The 19657-nt window shown below is 55.6% G+C and overlaps 1 protein-coding gene across 1 annotated transcript in view; it reads right to left on the bottom strand.

The window, feature by feature from the left end:
• Cacng2 (calcium voltage-gated channel auxiliary subunit gamma 2) overlaps nt 1-7418 on the bottom strand; it is a 107899-nt gene extending 100481 nt beyond the window's left edge. The window contains exon 1 of the mRNA XM_026410211.2: nt 7208-7418. Within this exon, the coding sequence (XP_026265996.1) occupies nt 7208-7418 (211 nt within the window). The remainder of the gene's footprint in view (nt 1-7207) is intronic.
• Between the last annotated feature and the right edge of the window lie 12239 nt (nt 7419-19657).

Raw genomic sequence — 19657 nt, 5'->3', positions numbered from 1 at the left:
AGACCCGTCCCCCCCAGAGGCTGTTTTTAGGTAGATCTTAATTTCATCATCAGCGGTGCCTCAGAACCCAGAGGAGACGGAACAGGGAGGAGACGGCCACTTCTGCACCCAGGAGAGGAGCCAGGGCCCTTGTCCGCCCCGTTCCTACTTTCAAAAAGTCTCCAGGTGATGGGGCTGAGGCTGTGGACCAGCCAAAGAGCTCTCGCCTGCGAGGCCCTGGGTTCGATCCTCAGCACCCCATAAAAATCAATAAATAAAATGAAGGTACTGCGTCCAACGTCAACTAAAAAGTAAATACTAAAAGGAAAAAAGTCTCAAGGTTATAACTGGGCTTCATCCAGATTCCTGCTCAAATCCTCCAAGATCCTATCATGCTGTAAAAGGAGCCAGGAACCCTGGGAATTCGTGGGAGGGTGATAAGGAGAGGCCACAGGTCCCCTGCTGGGAGCGGCCTGTTGGGCTCCCTCCCAGGGTCCTGGAGGTGGGGAGCGGTCGCCACTGCCTTCCTGTGTTTCCCAGAGTTGGCACCCAGTCCCGTCTTCGCCTGCCACTCTTTGCACTTAGAGAAAGGAAATTCAGTGAATTCAGTGGAGTCCGTTGTCCCGCCCTCTGCACGGTGGCCCCGGGAAGCTGGGAGGCAGAAAGACCCCTGCATTCAGCCTGGGGCGCAAGAGGAGAGAGCCAGGCACAGGCGAGAGAAGGGCTGTCCTATCCCCAAAGCAACCTGCAGGCAGGCGGCACCATCCCCCGTGAATAGATGGTGAGAGGAAGGCACAGAGACTGAATTAAGTAGTCCAAGGTCACACAGCTCTACACCAGAAGCCAGAGACAGAAAGTATAAGCCTTCAGCAAGACTAACAAGGTCTCGGGGGTTCAGACCACGTCCACATCCCCTTCCCACCATCCAGCCTCAGCCGAGGACACCCCGCTCCAGCGCCTGGCTTCCCACCACTGGTTTCACTTCTGCCCTGGGTGTCCCCCCACTTGGAATATTCTCTTTCTCTGTCACCGTTCACTCCAGGCGGCCCTCCAGCTCTCCATGCCCGTCCCTCCTCCTCAGGAAGGCCCCAACCCCATGTCACCCCCCACAGCCCCTCCCAGCTGTGCCGCGTGGGCCACAGTTCACTTCACAGGCGCAGGAGACGAGTGGCAGTCGGGGCCTGTGGCCTCCAGCAGGCTCTGGGGTCCCGAGTCAGTGGCCCCTGAACCACGCTGCTGCCTGTGACGTCTCCGTCCCTGGCCTAGCACTTGCGACTGGTTGAGCGCGGGACAGGCCTTGCCGGATGGCGGCTTGAAACCAGGCGGAAACTCGCGGGCGCGTTTCATGTGAATTTGGCTTTAGGGGCAAAAAAGGTATTTGAAGCTAGAAAGAGTCACTGAATTTCGATACATTAAAAAATCTCAGTCTGCCTAGGCCTTTTCTCTCCCCACTGCCACCACCAGAAGGTGGACAGTCCTGGGAGGACGTCCCTGAGAGTCTGTGGAGGCCCTGGGTGGGGAAGGACAGTGTGCCCGGGACCTGCCCTGGGGGACGCCTGGACCCCCAGCTCTTCCTTCCCAGGCCCTGTTTTCTCTCCAAGCACATTCTATTTTTTGTCACTCTTTATTCTGGCCCCTGGTGTGCTGAGCTCTCCCCTCTCCATGTTCCCTCCCTTCCCTGTATTGAGCTCTGCTAGTTTTCAGAATATCAGAAAAAGGAAAAAAAGCTTTCCACCACTTCTCACTCCAAGAGCCCTCCCTGAGCACCAGAGGGGCCACCATTTCTGAACGACACCCTGTGGCAGGCAGTGGGCATGTGCTTGGTCACCAACAAAGGCGGTTTCCATCTTGCCATGTCATGAATGCTGGGACCCCAGCCCTGGGCAGGAAGGAAAAACCTGGCTCTCACAGGGCTGGTGGCTAGTGGTGAGAGACGGGCTCGAGGAGCAAAGGTAGAGGCTGAGGAGGTGGGTGGTAGGTGCCTGCTAGACACCAGAATGGGTAAGGAGATGTAGGAGGGGTGGGTGGGGGATTGAGAGCAGTTTCAAATAAGATGGTTGGGGACAGGAAGTGAGGACATCTATTCATCTGATCCCTAGACCACCAGCCACTCTGGGAGGAGACGATGATACTTGCTCTGTTTTAATAAAGAAGGAAAACCCAGGCCTGGAGAGGCCCAGCTGTCCCACGTCACACGGCTCAGAAGGCTACGGTGCCTCAGGTGAGCCCGGGTCTGTGGGTCTGGGACATCCCTTCAACTACGCCCCAGGACACTCTCTGCACACTTCCATGAGTCACGGGGACGTTAATTTGCTCTGTTTTAAAAACACTTGCCAACCCCAGACCAACGGATTGTTCACACCGAGGCCGGGTCCAAACTGAAGGGCAGAAGATGAAGCGGCGGAGGGCGTGTTCGCCTGAGCTCGGTGGGAGGGACTGGGTGCTGCCTCCCTCAGCCTCTGGGGCTCGGCTCGCAGGACAGAGGAGTTAGGCAGAGGGCCTCACCCCGAAAGGTGCCTGTGCTGGGGGACGGGGTGCAGGGGGGTGCACCCAGAGCAGAACCCCAGTCACCAGCCAGGTGGACTGCGCAGAGCCCTCGAAGTCTCCAGGGAAATGCAGCCCAGAGTCCCAAGGGCCCCATGAAGTCTGGCTCAGACACTGGGCCCTGCGACCTCAGCCAGCAGCCCAGCCCTGAATGCCTCCTTCCACTCACACGTGGAGAGGCAGCGAGGGCCGGCCCGGGTGCCAACCCTGGGACCCGCAGGTAAGTAAGGGGCAGGTCGGGCCAAGGTGGGGTGAGCAGGGTGGGGTGCCACTTAGAACCCAGACAGGCCTGGGGAAAGTTTCAGGGTCCTGAGAATTAGATGGGAGGTTCGCTAGGACATAGAAGGTTCTGGAAAAGCTAAATAGGCCTGGTCCGTGACAGTGCCTGCTCTCTGCCCAGAGGCGTCTGGTACTGATGAGATGAAACCCAGCTTTGGTGAGTGTAAAAGCAGAAACGGGAGGACGATCGGCGAGTGCTGCCTTCCTGGCTGCGGAGGCTGGGCGTTCTTTAACTTTCCTTGAATAACTGGTCTCCACTTTAACCAGTTAGGATCCGTGAAGCACCGGCGGCTGGCTCCTTCTGAATTTTCTTATTTTGTAATAATAGTCTCATGACTCATTATTATTATTTTTTTAAATAAAAGATGTTCCAGGAAGAACAAACAAATAGTCATTCTGACTTCTTCCCTCCCCTCTCTCTCTTTCTCCCTCCTTTCTCCCTCCTTTCTCCCTCTCTCTCTCTCTCACTTGATGTTTGCATTCATTTCAGTAATTAGAAGGATTTCTGAGCCCATCCATCGATCACTATTTCTGAGGCACCTACTGTGTGTGCAGTTGCTAAAGAAAGTCCCGTTAGCTCAGGGATCACGAAGCAGTTTGCAGCCGCGTGGCGGCCCAGCAGGGCCATCTGTAAGCTCGTCCACGCTTGGAGGCGAGAGTGTCCAGGAGAGGCTGCGGGCTCTCCTGACACCAAGGCCGTTTCCCTTCCCTGGCGGAGCGGCAGAGCCAGGGCCGAGCAGAGTCTAGAACCCTCCACCCGGTGCAGGCTGCACCAGGTGCAGCTATGAACTTGGGACGACGGAGGGGCTGCTTGCTCGACGAGAGGGAGGACCTAGCATGGCTGTCAGGTCCTGTGTGAGCAGCAGCTGTGAAGGGGACACGGTGGCAGTGCCGAGGGAACAGGAGCTGGAGAAGTGGGCAGAGGGACCCGGTCAGCCTGGACGGGCAGCATGATTCCTGCTGCCCCTCAGACCTTGAGGCAAAGGGGCAGGAGAGAACAGGGCCCCCGAGGTGTGTTCCTGTTCCAGACCCTGCTGCCCAGTGACCAGCTCCTCTTCTGCAGGGCAGAGGGGAGAGGGGCCAGGAGAGTCAACCGAGTGAACCTGCTGTCCCCTGGACACCAGGTTTCCTTTAGGGGTTCACAGAGGTTAATGCCCTGATCAGCAAGCCACCACAGGCCCAGAGACACCTCCTCGGAGCAGCCGGTCCCAGTGTCCTCTTGTGGATTGCACCAAGCTCCTCCCTGAAACACCCCTACGTCCCCCCACCTGGACGCCTACTGCAGCTCTCTTGAAAAGTCTGAGAACTCCTCCCGTCCCTCGGCACCCCCTTTGTGCCCAGGTCCACCTGCCCCCAGCCTCACCCCCTTCCTCAAGTCCCACCCAGGACACGGCCTGCGGGAAGTTCAAGTTCACGCTCACATTTCAGTATCTACTCTGCAGTTTTCTCTTGATTCTTATCCCTCCCCTCCGTTTGCACCTAACAGGTGGCCGTGTCCCTTCTGATTCTTCTGTAGACTAATGAACTTCAGAAGCAGCCACAAAGCAAGGAAATATTTCCTAATTCTTATTTTCATCCAGAGGTGAACGAAAATATCATTTTGGGAGATAAAAAAAAAAAAAGTCCTGGTGGGAGTCAAAGGGTAAAGAGATCAGAGGGAGACGGGCTTGTTTTTCATCTGCAGTTATTAGCAGCATCTCGGGGAGACGATTTGAAATCCATTCACAACTTCTCAGGTGTGGGCAGAACACATAATTAGAGAGGCCACGGAGGGACCTTTTTGGCAAGTCTAGTTACCCCCAAAAATCACAGATGGGAGAACCCGAAGCGCTGGTAACTTGACCTCCCCAGAGGCCGGCTCCGTCTTGCGTGCTTGGTCCAAAAAGCAATCCCACCAACCATCTCCAAGAACCGTCTGCGCCAACTTCTGGAAATAAGTGAACTTACAATCTTTGGAAATCAATGCAGCCTGAAAATGACTCACCGAGTGGCCACGATCCAGTTTCCTAAGATGGTCCCAGGCCCGCAAAGCCCCAAATATGGACAGAAGCTTTGGAAAATAAGGGCCAGGTGAACTGGGCCCTGAGCACCAGCCCTCCTTGGGCAGGCCTTGGCTCCACGTGGACAGGAAACATCAACCCTAAAGAGACCTGGCCTGCCCGCCCCTCGCCACCTGGAGGCAAGGGCCTGGGGCTGGGCACCCGGGAAGACCACTGGACAGTGCCAAACCCACAGCTTCTGTGAGCATCACAAGACCTTTGGGAAGGGTTGCGATTCTAACCCTTCAGCTGGTCCAGGCTGGAGGAGGGGGTGCGGTTTGGAGCGAGTTAAAGGGGGTGGCCAGCACATTTGGAGATCGGACGCCAACCAGACAGAATTTCAATGAACACACTTAAGCCTTACCATGCACAAGTGGCCCACAGCTACCTCTAGACCCCTCGCTTTCTGGGAATTAGAAGATGTTTCAAAGATCACAGTGTGGAGCATTTGTAAATAAAACCCTGATTTAAAAAAGTCTGTTTATACCAAGTCACCAATATCTGATGATATTTCACCTAAAATAATATCCTGTCTTTCCTCTCATCTCTTGCCCACCTATCTCCATCCATCTAACTAAAATCCGAGAGAGGCAAATCGGCGCTAAGATCACTTCCCTAAAGCACTCCTCGTTGACTTCCCTTCCCTTCTCTTCGGGAATAAAAGTCTGCCATGAATGTTTCATTAAGAGGAAAACAGTCTTTTCACTGCCGTCGACCAGCGGTATGCAGGCTTTTCCTTTGGTGAGGTGGGGTGTGTATGCGTGTGTTTAAAACAGTCCCTATTAATTTCCTGAAACCGACTCTGGCTGGGAGAGCGTGTGGCATTCAGCATAGAGGTCCTCTGCAGAATATGTTAAAGGCAGCGGCTTGGATGGAGAGAGGGCACCAAATGCAGTATGCGTCAAACAGACCATGGCTCAATGAAGTCACTTAGCTATTCAAAACATGTTCAGCCGTCACTCAACCATTCGCACCAAGAATGTTGGGAAGGGGACATGGAATTTGTGCTCTCTCCCAGACGTAACCATTTCCCAAAGAGCAGCTTTGGCTCAGTTTGGGTCAGACCCTGGGGCCACATTAGTTTCTGCCTCTGCTGTCCGATTCTCTCTCTTCTCCCCCACCTCCTGGCCTCCCTCCCTGCATCGCCATCCCATGTCCAGCTTAGCAAACAATCCTGCGGTGCCTGCTTCCCAGACACGGCCTCCGGTCTTGGTTCACATCAGAAGCAGAGCACATAAACCCCGCTTTCCACGCAGACACATATGCACCTCGGTGCACGTCTCCCTATGGGTGGCTCATGCACACAGACATATAGCTATGCAAATGCCCTCGCTCACATGAAAGTCTGTTGCCAAATGCAGCTCGTATGACCCGCAGAGTTTTTTCTGTGTGTCCCACGGCACACGCCTTCATGCACACCCTGCCTCACAGCCTCGACACCATGAGGGCCCCCTGGCCCACAGAACCCTGCACACATGCCTCAGTAGTCAGCGCCAACTACTGACCCCCCTCCCCGGCCTCACTGCTCCCCCATTCCCCTCAACCTCCCCATGCCCGCGCCTCCCTCCCTCCCTCCCCCTCCCTCCCTGCACAATGCTGACTCCACTCGCTGCTGGATGACAGACATGTCACTCTGTGTGAAAGGGAATTGGTCCTCAGCCTAACCCGCAAGTGAATTGCTGTTTATTAGAACTTGGGCTTGTTTCCTGTGAGAGACGTATGTATTTTTAGACTTTGTAAACGTTAACACACACACATGCACATGCAGCCAGCCGCCTCGAACGATCTGTGTGGCTCATAGACATTACGAAATGCTCTTGAACTCAGCCTGAGATCCTGGAATAATTAGGATTTACCAAATAAGGATTCTTAGAAATAGCAGTTTTTTTTTTCTTTTTTAAAAAAGAAAGAGATTTAAAGAGGGCGATGCGTCTGAGACTTTCGGAGAGTCAGGGGAGAGGAGGAGGAGGACGTTTTTGAATTCTTCATGGCCAGCAGATGAGCATCACTGAGGGAAGCAATTATTTCCCCTCCTCATAGATGGAGGGCTAAACCTAAAGCAAATCCTAATGATTCCGGTGCAGGCAGAGCCCATTTGACTTTTAAAGACATTCTCTGGTTTCCATCATATCATGGATGGTGCCAATGAAGAGGTCGGGGAAGGGGGCGGTGGAGGGAGAGAGTGGAGTAGGGTTTTTGCTTATTGATTTTCTTTCCTCTGAAACTAACCCGACCAACCTTGATCCGTGGTGGAAGGGAGGAAAGTGAGAAAATGGTGGAATGTAAAGGGGACTTATTTGGAGGAGGGTGGGGAGGGGGAATGGGGAGGGGAGGGGCGGGGGAGGAGGAGATGGGAAATCAAATACCTTCTAAGCAGCAGGTTCTCCATAACCCAGAATGGGTCATAACTTCCTCGTTCTTTTTGCTGGTTTCATTCTCACTGACACTTTTCGTCTTGCAAACCCCCCTGGAGTACAGCCAGTAGTCCGTCCCCACAGCTATAGTCATCAGGCTGAAGGCAGCGAAAGCACCAACGGTGGTTAAAAGCATCTGAACACCTCGATCAAACAGCCCCATAATTCTTCATTATATAAACACCCAACCGACTTCGGGTTCTCAGGAGAGTGTGTGTGAGGGTGCGAGTACCAACGCCAAAAAAAAAAAAAAAATTAAAGATAATTCCACTAATAATAAAATGGATAGATGTGTGAATTGAGTGTGGAGAGATTAAAAAAAAAGGAAGGTAAGAAAGCTCACGGAAAAGAGTGTAAATTATAAAGATCACACGGGAAGAGAGGCTTGCCTTTTGAGATCAGAAACTGTTCCAGTTGCAGTGATTTAAAAAAAAAAAAAAAGAAAAAATAAAAATAAAAAGACACCCCCCACCCCCCCCAAGTGAGATGCCTTAATCTCTTTTCCTAAAATTCTGGTCTCCAGTTTCCATATGTGATAGCTAATTTGGAGATGGCTTCCACAGTGAACCAGGCAGCGGCCGAGTGCTCAACACCATCTCTCATGGTCGGGACCTGGACAGTTAGAGATCCGAAGAGCCCAGATGCAACCTTCGCTCTTGGTTCTCGGCTCTGCGGCCTGCGCCATGAAAATCCTTGGCTTCGCCAGTTCTCTTCCTTGGGGGGTCCCGGGCGCTGGCGTTTCAGACCCGACTGCCCAGCCTTCGGCCAGCCCTTGATCTCAGCGGCACAGGTGCGGGGGTCTCGCCTTCCATGGCTCGGCCCCGGCGGCGGCGGCGGCGCAGGGCGGGCAGGCGCGGCGGCGGCGGCGGCAGGACGAGCAGCGGCGGCGGGTATTGTTGTTGGTGGCGGGGGCAGTGTGGGCGAAGTGGGGGAGGGAGGGGGTTTCTCCCGGAGAGTCGAGGCGGGCTTCCCTCCCCCTATCTGCAAAGCTCCTGGAAGCCGGGGAGCCGGCGTCTGGCTGCAGGGTGGGCCGCCGCCTGCCCCCTCGCTGCCCGCGCGGCCCCCGGCGGAGGCGCGGCCACCTACTGCATTCCCGGTGGTGCTGAACTGGACAGCTCCCTGCGCGCGCCGCGCTCCGCGGCCCGAGGGCGGCCGGCCAGGAGGGGGGCGCCGGCCCGAGTCCTCCCTCCCGCGGGGCAGCCGGGCCAGGGCCGAGCGGGGCCGCGCGCCTGCTCCTGCTCCTCTCCCCGGCCTCGAATGAGCGCTTCCCGGGCTCCCGGAGCTCAGAGGAAGGCGTAGCCAGAGACCGCTCGCTCCCTCTCCCTCTCCCTCTCCCTCGCTCGCACTCTCCCTGCCCTCCCCCCTTGGTGTTCCTTCCAGCTCAGCCTCCTTCTCATGCCATCCCTACGTGCCCAGAGCTTCAAATACAACCCTCCCAGCACCAGCAGACGGGCACCAAACTTCAGCCAGCCGTTCCTCTGCCTGGAAGTGGTGGCCATAGGACCCGCATGGTAATTACCGACCCGCGCCCCGTGCTGTTCTAGAGCCTCGGTCCTCGCGGCTTTTCGGTGGACCTGTTTGGGTTTATGGGCTTGGTAGATGCACCTCCTCTTGGTCGGTCCCCTCTCCCCTCTTTGTCTTTCCCCGGCGATCAGGGGGTGCGCATTGTACTGTCTGTGTCTCTCTGCAGTTTTCCGTGAAATCCCGAATCTGGCTTCTACGAGCAGACATTTTGGAAAGATTATTCATGGATCAGGGTGCGAAAGGGTGACTGGTAACTGGGGCTTGGGCCATGATTTTCATCTCGAGGATAAACATGTTTGCAGGGGGAGTGGGTGAGATGCGTATCTTTCCAAGTTTCCTCTGTCATTCATAAACGGGGCTTGGAAGAGAGAAAGCATCTCGCTGCTAGAACAGCTGAGCACCTCAGCGCCCCTCCCCCTGCTCAGCCGAATCAGGTCCCTGGGTTGGTCTCCAGCATCACCGCTGGTTATGTGCAACTTTCCTCTGATGTGACCCTGGGAAAAAGCAGCACACTAATTCCTGCTGCTGGTGATGACATCCCCCCCCCATCAGTTTCATAGTTAAGTGAATGAGAGCACATGGGGTGTGACGTGGGCGCGTGCCTTTTATTTATTTATTTATTTTTGGTGTGGAGGGAGCTTGGAGAGAAGCGTGAGTTTGATGGGTCAGTTGGGGGAGGGTTCGAGATGTTTCCATCTCGAAGCTCAATCCTTCCCTATTTTCTTTCCTTTCCCCCCACTTTTTGGGTTGAGATCATTTGCCTGATAAGTTCTCAGTGGTCTGGTGGTTATCAAAGAGTAGATGAATAAAATGACTGAATTAAAATCCGATTCTTCAGCGTGGAAAGCCCCTTGCCTGACTCCAAGCCGATTGGCAGGTCGGGCCCATGCACTCTTCAGCGTGGAAAAACTACCTGTTTCTCCACCTTGCACCGAACTTTCCTTTCTTCCACCCTCCTCCTGGGAAGGACTCCTAGGAGGGGCCGTTGCTTTGCTTCTGGTACAGGAAGAGGAGACAAGAACCGAGACTCTCTCAGCTCTGCCCAGTGCCTGCAGGCTGAGGGTAAAGACTGCTCCAGTTTGGTTTCTGTCCTGTGAAGCCGAGCTGGGAGCTGGGAGGGGAGGGCTGGTCTGCGGATCCCACCAGGCAGGGGACCTAGCAGTCCACCAGTGGCCCCAGTGGGCCATTTTCCTTGGTTGCTGTCCTTGAGGAAAACAGGAGGGGCAGGCACCCAGGCCTCTGAGGTCGCCCGGCTGTTTGGGGGGTGGAGAGAGCCTTGGGTGAGGTCACATGGCCTGGGAGGCTCGCCCTCACTCATGCCTGTCACCTTGGATGCCTTTGACCTGTCAGGAAGCCCCTTCACACTGGGGGTAGGGCCCTTCTTCTCATCCCCTACCCCTGAACCTTTTGCTTAAAAGGAACAGGAGCTCTGAAACCTCCATTTGTCTGTAGAAACAGCTCGCCCCAAGCCACCGATGGTGGCTGCAGCTTTAGCAGCATTTGATTAATCTTCTGGCCAGATCATCATTGAGAAAAGCACGGGGGGGGGGGGGCAGCTCTTCAGCTGCCTGCGGGGAGAGAGCAGAGACCTCTGGAGACCGGCAGGCCCTGAGCACAGCTTCACCCCGCTGCTCGGTGCCCGCAGGGCTCCCAACAAGTTGGCCCTCCGGAGCTTCAGTCTCACTGTGTGTGAAGTGGGTACCGTAGAACCTGCCCACCCCGTTCTGAAACGGCTCCCGGCTTCCCACTACGGCCACCCGTTGAGACCTCTGTGGTCACCTCTGCGGCTCTTGATTGGGGGTGTGTGGTCCCTCATTACCTTGGAGGTCAAGGCTGGTCTCCTTCTCTATCTCATCTTTGGGCCCTAACGCAGGGCTGGTCCCAGTAGAAGCTGGCTGGTGACAGTGAGGACCGGGTGGCAGAAGACAGTGATGGCTTCGGCACAGGCGGATGCTCAGCCAGGGCAGCTCTCCTCTCCCCCCAGTTCACATGCAGAGCGTCTTCGGTCTCTTTGATGGAACGCTGGTGCCACGCACCTCCCCCTCCCCATCCAGCTGTCCCCTGTAGGTCCCTTCTGCAGACAAGGCAAGGCCACCCGGGAAGACTTGGCTTGGCATGGGCCCGTCAGAAGGTTGGGACCCGCCAGGACACGTACTTAGTGCTGCTGAATGGATGCTCTGGGGGAGCAGCTTTGTGAGCCCACGGTTCGTTACTTGGGAAGGGCTTAGAGGAAATTAGCCGAAATGCCACAGGCCTATTTTGAGCCTCTTCTCTGATGGAGTGGAAATAACAGGGGATTTGGGCACAGCGGACCTGGCCTTGAAGCACAAGTCTGCAGTTTCCTGTTTGACCTTGGGCACTCTCTTAACCCCTCTGGAAATTGGCCTCTTTGCCTATCGGGGAGCAGCATGGATAAGGGTGTCAGGGTGCGGTGGTCAGTGCTCCATGTGGGTAGCGATGACACCAGCTAGTAGTGTTCAGTGGGCACGGGCAGTCGCCAGGCCCTCACCTGAGTTGGATCCACAGCCGTCCTGTGAGGAAGGTACCCTCATCATTCCCAATTTACAGATGAGAAAACTGAGTTGCACAAGGGTTCACGTATCTGGCACGTGGTTGTGTTGTTAGTGACAGGAGGAGTGGGGCGCCTCGTCCAGCAGCCTGACTCAAGAGCCTGTCTTGATGGCCGTGTCCTGGCCCCGGAGAAGAGCTCTCCACGTTACACAGGGCTGTTTACTTTGCACCCACAGATTTGCAAGCATTTATGGAGTGACTTCCAGGTGCCAGGCATTTTCACACAGATGTTCACACTTGACTCTCAAACCATCCTGCAAACGCTCGGTAATGACTTTTCCTATAGCTGAATAAACAAAGGCTCGGTGAGGTCACATCCCAAATCCCAAGGTCATACATCAAGTCCTGCAACGGCAGAGATATGAACACTGCAGGGTTTCAAGTTCTGTTAGCACCAAGTCCAAAGTCGATCCTTTCATTCATTATTCATTCAGAGAATTGAGCACCTACTGTGTGGCAATGCCCAAGAGGGTGAGAGGGCAGATATGGTCACTGCCTCCAGGCTCTGCAGAGGAGCAGGAGGGGCAGGGAGTTGGGAGTCCACGCCCAGGAGACGGAACCGGTGCGGGATGTTGTGGGGCCACACCAACCGCGGTGGGAGGGACATTTAAACTGCCGTGTGAGAATGAGGAAGAGGTAGCCAGGTCAAGGGGGGTGGGTAGGTGGGCGGGAGGGGGCTCCAGGCTGGGAGAGCTGCCGGTGCAAAGGCTCAGAGGTGTGGGAAAGATGACTGGCAGTTTGGGGACAAAATACTAAGTCAGGTGGATCCTGAGACGAGGATGAGAATGTTCTAGACTAAGCACCTGGAGGCTGTCGAGTGGAGGCTGGGGCAACCTGGGGGAGGCCGGTGGGGATCGGAGGCTTGAGAACCAAACCCGGAGGCAGGGAGGCTGTCAGGCAGGTGCTGTGTCTCCACGATCCAGAGGGTCAGGCCTGGGGCCGGTGTGGGCAGTGGGGTGGGGGAGGGGGGTGGTCAGAGGCGTTTGGGAAGAATTGATCCATGCGGGATGAGCAACTGTGAGGGAGGCGTAGGCCGGCAAGAGGGCGCTGCAGGGAGCCGGAAAGAGCCCAGAACTCTGCTTTGGTCATTTAGCCAGTGTCTGCCACATGCTGTCCCCTTCCTGCCCTGTTCCTGTCTCTCACTTTCGGGGTGCTAGCTAAGTAATTAGGAATGGATCTGATTCATGCCATTGCATTCTGGTGCCCCTAGAACGCAAGCATCTTGAAGGCAGAAATTTTGGTCTGCTTCATTCATGCTTCCAGCCCTCAGAACAATGCCTGGCACATAGTAGGTGCTTAATAAAAATGGATTACTTTACTGCTATAAAAGCCCAAATGCATGTTTTCTCTGGGCCAGGCATTGTGCTGAGGTGCTAGGGATGCAAATGCGGTCAAAATACCCACATCGTGGAGGGCGACAAGCAGACAGCTAATCCAGGACCCTCTGGCCAGCCTGGGAGAGAGCTGTGGGAGGCTGACAGTCCCCACTGTGTGCTCCTGGGGACCTTGTGCTTTCCTCTTGTGGCACTTTTCCCTGTCTTTGGAGCTGCTCTTTGATGTCTGAGCTTGTCTGGCACATAGTAGGTCTGTGGTATGTTTTTGATGCATGAATGAACAGTGAATAGGTGTGCCCTGCAGATGCAGAGGCATGGAGCTGTACATGGGGAGCCTCAAGGATCTGGGACGGCTGGTGGGGATGGAAGGGAGGCTGAGCTGAAGCCAGAGAGACTGCTGGGCCTGTGGCTGTGGGGCGGGCATTGGCCTTACTGCTTGGTGGCCTTTGCCTGGGCCGTAGCAATGAGGGAAGGGTAAAAGCTTGTGGAGGGATGTGCACCTGGGTTTGAGTCCAGCTTGGTCGCTCACTCACAGTGTGACCTTAGGCAGTGATGTGACCTCTCTGGACTCAACTTACTCAACTGTAAATGTGGGAATGGTGCCTTGTTTGTTCCTTTGTTTGTGCCATTTCCCTGCCCCAGTGCAGTCCTTGTGAGCTCATCATTGAGTTTGGTGTCGGTTTGGCTTCCGGAAGGGCGTTTCTGCCCACACAACTGCAGTGGTCGCTCTGAGTTTTCTCTGTGGCGCTGGTTGAAGCCTGATGTTCTCTTGTGGATTATCTGAAGTCTCTCACACCCACCTGCCTCCCCGGGGATGTCAGAGCTCTCTCTCGTTCACTGCAGGGACCCCAGTGCCTGGAGAGTTCCTGGCACACCTCAGGGGCTCTGTGGGTGTTTTCTGAATGCACGAATCAGATCGTTGGGATGAAGCCAAGGGAGTCCTGCGTCAGCAAGTGGAAGTTGGAGGAGCCGGCCCTCATAGGCTGAGGGAGGCGGGTGCAGTAGGACAGGCCCTGATTGGCCGTGGACAGAGCGCTCAGCCCCATCCTGGAACCTCTGGGGCGCAGAGGTCTGAGTGGGGCTTTCAGCCACCGGCCAGGAGGAAGGAGATGGTGGGAGATGTGGGTCTCACTCCTTGCAGCAGCCCCAGAAGCCTCAGGAAGCCCCCGTGTGTGTGGCAAGGGGCGTGGACCGTAGAGCAGGGCTGGTCCAGCCCGCGAAGGGCACCCTGTTTTGCGGGGGAGTGGCTAGCTCTGAGCCAGGTGTGAACAGGTAGCAAAGCCCCACGGGCAGAGTGTCAAGAATTCCTGCAGAGAAGTCACTGTCCCTCCAGGGCTGCCACCTCCCGTCAGCTCTGCGTGGCCACACGCTGCCCAGCGGGCTGGTGCGGGGTTTCTGCAGGAACCAGCTGCCCCTGAAAGTGAGGAATGATCAGGTTCCAGAGCAGAAAACACCCTCTTCCATGTCACGTAGAGGACTTTGAGGAGAGAAGGGCAGGAGGAGAGGGTCCAGGGCTGGAAGCGGAGAAGAAACCCAAGCGGGCGGGCGCACGAGGCCAGCAGCAGCCCCGGGAGAGCAACTTGAGGGAGGACAGAGACGTCCCAATGGCCTGGGGCCAGCTCGGCTACCCACAGCCCCCTCCTCCCTTTCTGTCCTCCAGCCGGACCAGCCTCTCTGAGGCCCTGGAGGTCCCTGGAGAGCGTCACGTAGGAGGTGACGGAGGGGACCCCTCCATGTGCGTTCCAGCACATCAACAAGGTGGCGACCATCCGGGTGCGGGGCTCAGTGACACACAGGCTGGGGAGGGGACCCTGGGGGTCAGGGTCCAGCCCTGGTGCACCTAGGCAGTGTGGCCCTAGGAGGTGACCTCAAGGGAGGCTGTTGACCATGGGGGTAGCGTCACCTACCTTGAGGTGCTGTCCTGGTAATTAAATAAAGTGACGTGGGACACACACTTCCAGCGACTACTCCACAGTAAGCCTGAGTAAATATTAGCTGCATGTCGAGCTGCTCTTGGGGGCTATGTGACCGGAATGAAATGCAAAAGTGGGAAGGATGTAGAGAGGGACAGCAAGGGAGCTCAGCCCAGAGTGGGCGGTGGCGGGAGGCCATGGCGGAGTGCACCTGGAGGGCAGGGGACACCACTGGGGGCTCAGGAAGGACTGGTGACAGCCGAGCTGGGGTTTTATGGGTGAGCCCAGGCCAAGGAGGCAGAGAAGGCCAGGAGAGGATCTTCTGGGCACAGCGACCAGTGGGTCCAAAGATATGGGGTGTGGAACTAAAATATGTTGAGCACCTACTATATGCTGAAGTCACACCAGTGCCTGAGACGGGCAGCATCTCTGCCTCCAGGACTTGAGAGGGAGGAGATGCTAAATCGCCTGCATGATGGATTGTTTAATGGCGACCATGGGAAGCGCGGGGGTCTGTGACGATTCTCTCTAAGGTGCTGGAGGGTGGCCGTGGCGAGTGCTCTGGTGGGACCGGGTCGGGGGAACTCGAATCCAGCCCAGCGCCTGCTGCGTGCCAAGCTCTGTGCCATCGACACAGAAAAACAAAACCAAGTCTGCCATCAGCAGGTCCAAGGACTGCTGCAGGTGGACGGGGCACAGCAGGGAGGGCTGCATGGAGGAGGCGACCTTCGCAAACCCACTGCCTGCTCCTGCTCTCCAGGGGCATCTGCCCTGCCCAAAGGCTTCCAGGCTGAGGGTTCAGGAGCAAAGAGTCCTGAGCCTGGCAGAGTCCCTCCTCCAGCCCTGGACACAGTGCAGGAGGCACTGGCCTCCTGTGGAGATGTGGACCCAAAGCCAGTGTGCGGGGGACCCTCAGGCTCCTCCTGGGCCCAGGTGGTGGGAGGGCCCAGGGCCCTGGACATCATACATAGCGATGTCTGCCCCTCCCTCCCAAGACAGTGGAGACGGGGAGGGGCTATTCCACTTCTCCCTGCCTCAGTCTGTCCATCTGTCAAATGGGTGTGGTGGCGCTGTTGGGGGCTGTCATCACGGGGCCTGGAGGAGGGCTTTCCCTGGTGAGTTTTCACGTGGGCGCTTCAGGGCCACCCCCAGCTGACCTGCAGGAGTGGTCATGATCATCAGTTCTGGGCACCCACGGGGGGCCAGCCCAGCGGACGAGGACCCGACTCCTGGTCCCTGCTGGGTTTGGGGGTCCCGTCCTCTCTCCTGAGGTGGCTTCCCGTGACACACAGGTGCCAGAATGCGCCCACTGGGGGCAGAGCCACTGCCACCTGGGGATGCACAGAGCTTCCAGGTGCTCCCCGGCACCCCACATCGAGGTCCTGCCGCACCCCTTTCTCCTGCCGTTGTTTTACAAAGTGGGGGGAACTCGAATCCAGCCACTCCCCGAAGCCTATCAGACGCACTCAGACCTCGACCGGGGAAACCCTCCAAGTCGGTTGCTGTAGCCCTGACGGAGTCTCTGAGTGGCAGCTTCATCTTTCACGGCGAGGAAGTGCGGTGATGGCTTCGTCCCTTCGTTTCCCGTATTTTCCCCCCTCTGCTCTAAACAGTGCTGCAGTCAACACCCTCGAACACGCATCTTTCCAGTTGGAGTTTGGTTTTGGTGGGATACATTCCCAGGAGGGGGACTGCTCCATTGAAGGGCATATGTACTTTTGATTTTAGCTGCTGTTGCCAGATTGCTTTCCCAGAGTGTTGTGACACTCTGGGTTTCTCCAGCGATTCACAAGCCCACTGTTTCCCTGCATCAACTCCAGCAATAGGTGTCAGCATTATTTTTAATTTTTGTCTGTCCAATGGAGACAAAAGGAAACCTCATAGTAACTATAACTTCAGTCGCCTTTACAACCAGTGAGTTGGTGCCTCTTCTCACGTTGGTTGACCAGTATTTGTGCCATGTCGCCCATTACCTTTGCCCAACTAGGAGGCAAATAAATGGACCTTTTTGTCCATTTATTCTTTTGTAGCAACTCTGCATATGTAAATATTAACCTTTTGTTTGACACCTGCCTTGCAAATGGTTTTACACTCCAATCATCTGTTTTTATACTGACTTTGTGAACAGTATCTGTTGTCACAGAAGTCATTTTTGTGCAATAAAATATGCCTTTTAAATATGATTTAAAAAAAAATGCCTGAGATTGGTCTTTCAAGATATTTCTTGCTTTAATTTCTTTAACTGTTGACTCTTCAATCCATCTGGGTTTATTTATACGTCTGATGTAAGATGAGGTTTCAACTTTTCTTTCAAGATAGCTTCTTGTACTGGCACCATCAATAAAACGATTGCTCCTTTTCCAACTGAATTGAAATGTCATCTCTGCCACAGAACGAGTTCTCCAGCATCCTCGGATCCAGCTCTGAGTGCTCTGTCTGTTCCCTGGTCTGTGTGCCGCTTCCAACTCAGCTCATAGCGGCTGGGGACGCCTCAACACGTCCTCATCCAAGTTCTTCCCCAAATTCTTTTCCTTATGACCTAGAAGTCCCACGTTCTTCTTTCTTCTGCGTGAACTTTGGGTTATTTTCTTCAAGAGGATCTTAGTTATTGCTGATCCCAGTGCCTAAGATGGGCTCAAGCCTTCAGTTGTCAGTGGAAGTTTCTGGAACAATGACGCCACCCTTTCCCCTCCCCCGCCCCTCTACCTCTCCACCCGGGACTATATTAATAGTGTTCAAATAAGAGGAGTTAGCATGAAAAGGTCTACAGAGCACGGACCCGGATGGAGGACGCTTCAGAGGCCTGAGGCCTTAGAGGGTGGTCACACGGGAGGCCCGGGGCAGAGAGATGACCCACGTTCTTACAGGACACTTATTTATGGAGACCTGTCCTGGGCTCGGCCTTGAGCTGGGGTCAGGGGCAGAGGGTGGCCCAGGCAGACAGAGGCTCGCCGTCAGGGTGTGACAGTGGTCCTGTGTTCATTATTCTTGGTGTGATAACGATGTTGTGGAGACTTACTGAAAGAGTCCCCTCTAGTCCTGGTGAAACGCTAGGGATGCAGATCTAGGAAGGAGCAATTTGCCTCTAAGTGGCCTGGGGTGGGGACACGGCGCAGCGTGTGGCTGATTTGGTGACTGTGGAAGCTCCGAGGAGGGTTGGAGGGGACTTAGGATCCTGCTTCCTCTGCTGTGGTCTGTGTTTGAAATATTCCGTAATAAAAAAGTTCTTAAACCTCGCACAAGCACAGCCCCCCTTGCCCTGCGCCCCGGATCCGCCCAGTCCTCCGCAGAGCCGCGGGGTGGGAACTGTCATTGCCGAAGGGCAGACAGGACAGGCCCCGGGGTCCGGGACCCGCAGGCCACGATCAGCGGCGGGGGCTCCAGCGCCATGGACCTCCGCTGTCTTGGGCCTCTACCTCTCGTCCCCATGAGCTCTAGGTGGAGAGTGGCCCAGGACAGAGTGGTGTCACCTGGAGAAAGGTCATGAAGGACACAGGGCAGGACAATAGCCGAGGGATACCATGGTGTGGGGGTGTCCCTGAGAGTTACCTGGATTGAACCTAGGGGCACTCAGCCACCGAGCCCCTCCCCAGCCCGTGTTTGTACTTTATTTAGAGACAGAGTCTCACTGAGTTGCTTAGCGCCTCACCATCACTGAGGCTGGCTTTGAACTTGCGGTCCTCCTGCCCCAGCCTCCCGAGGCACTGGGGTTACAGGTGTGAGCCACCGTACCTGGCTGAGTTGCAGTCTGCATTCCTCAGGGCCACGGCACTGGAAGGTGGGTCTTGGGGGAAGGTGCTGGGTCCTGGGGTGGGGCCCTCATGAATGGATGAATGGTGTTCTCAGGGGGACAGGTTCACTCGCATGGGGACTGAGCCCCTCTTTTCCTCTTGTGCCTGCACCCACTTGTCCTTCCAACTTCTGCACGAGCCCCTCTCCAGAGGCAGTCTGCAGATCCTGAACTTCCCAGCCTCTGGAACTATACAGGAGCAAAACCTCTTTCCTTTACAAATTCCCTAGTCTCGGTTACTATGTTATAGCAACAGGAAAGGGACTAGGACATGGGAGAAGGTGGGGCGGAAGGTGAAGGTGATCAGAGAAGTCCCCTCCCAGGAGCTGAGACCTGTGTGAAGATGAGGTGGCTGCGTGGATCTGGGGGTGTCCTTCAGGCAGAGGAACGGGTATGTGCAAGAGCCCAGAGATCAAAAGCCCAGCGGGCGGAGCACTGTGGACGAGGACAGAGAGGCGTGAGCCATGTGGACGCCCCAGCTCTCCCTGCACGACACAGGAAGGTGTTCGAGGTTCAAACACGTGAACTAAGACGTCTCCGTGGCTTCATGACGTTTATTGGATTTAGAGGCTCAGAGATCACTGAAGCTCCGTTTCCCGTGCTCTGCCGCGCTCTGCCGAGACCTTCATCTGTGATGAATTCAGTTCTGACGCCACTTGAACGGGTCTTTGCCTCTTGCAAAGTCACCCGCTTTTGATGTTTCTTTTTCTTTTTGCATAACTTAATTCAATTTTTTGGCTCTTGCCACATTGTCTCCAGCTCCTACACACTTCTTTTGAATGGCTATAAAGTTATTATCTTATTATTAGTCACTAACCAAGGGTAATTCACTTTTCCAATTGATCTATGCTGCTTATGGAATGCCAGGCTCACTGGCAGTGCTGGCTGGCTGGTTAGCGGGTCCCGGGAGCCGGTGTGGACACAGCTGTGTGTGCGACGGTGGGGGGGGACCCGCCATGCTGACCTCCGAGGAGTTGGGTGACTGTGCCAAGCAGCTCAAATTCCAGAAGAGCATCCACAGAGCAGTCCCCAGGGCTTGGTCACACCTGTACGGCGGGTGCATGATGTGCCACACGGATCCTGCAGGTCTGTGTTTGCCCTAAGTTACTGACAAGGTCAAGTTCGTGGATTCTGTAGCTAAACTGTCCCTGAGCACCATCTCTCTCCTGAGAAAAGGTGGGCTGCCCAGGCACATTTATAGGGACCGGACCGGAGCCACAAGCATGTGGGGGAGGTGGAAACGTGGAGTCGGGGCCACGAGACTTGAGCG

This window comes from Urocitellus parryii, chromosome 5 (genome assembly GCF_045843805.1).
Source record: "Urocitellus parryii isolate mUroPar1 chromosome 5, mUroPar1.hap1, whole genome shotgun sequence".
In the NCBI taxonomy this organism is placed as follows: Eukaryota; Metazoa; Chordata; class Mammalia; order Rodentia; family Sciuridae; genus Urocitellus; species Urocitellus parryii.
The sequence above is the reverse complement of the archived record's forward strand: the minus strand, read 5'-3'. Positions and strand labels throughout refer to the sequence as shown.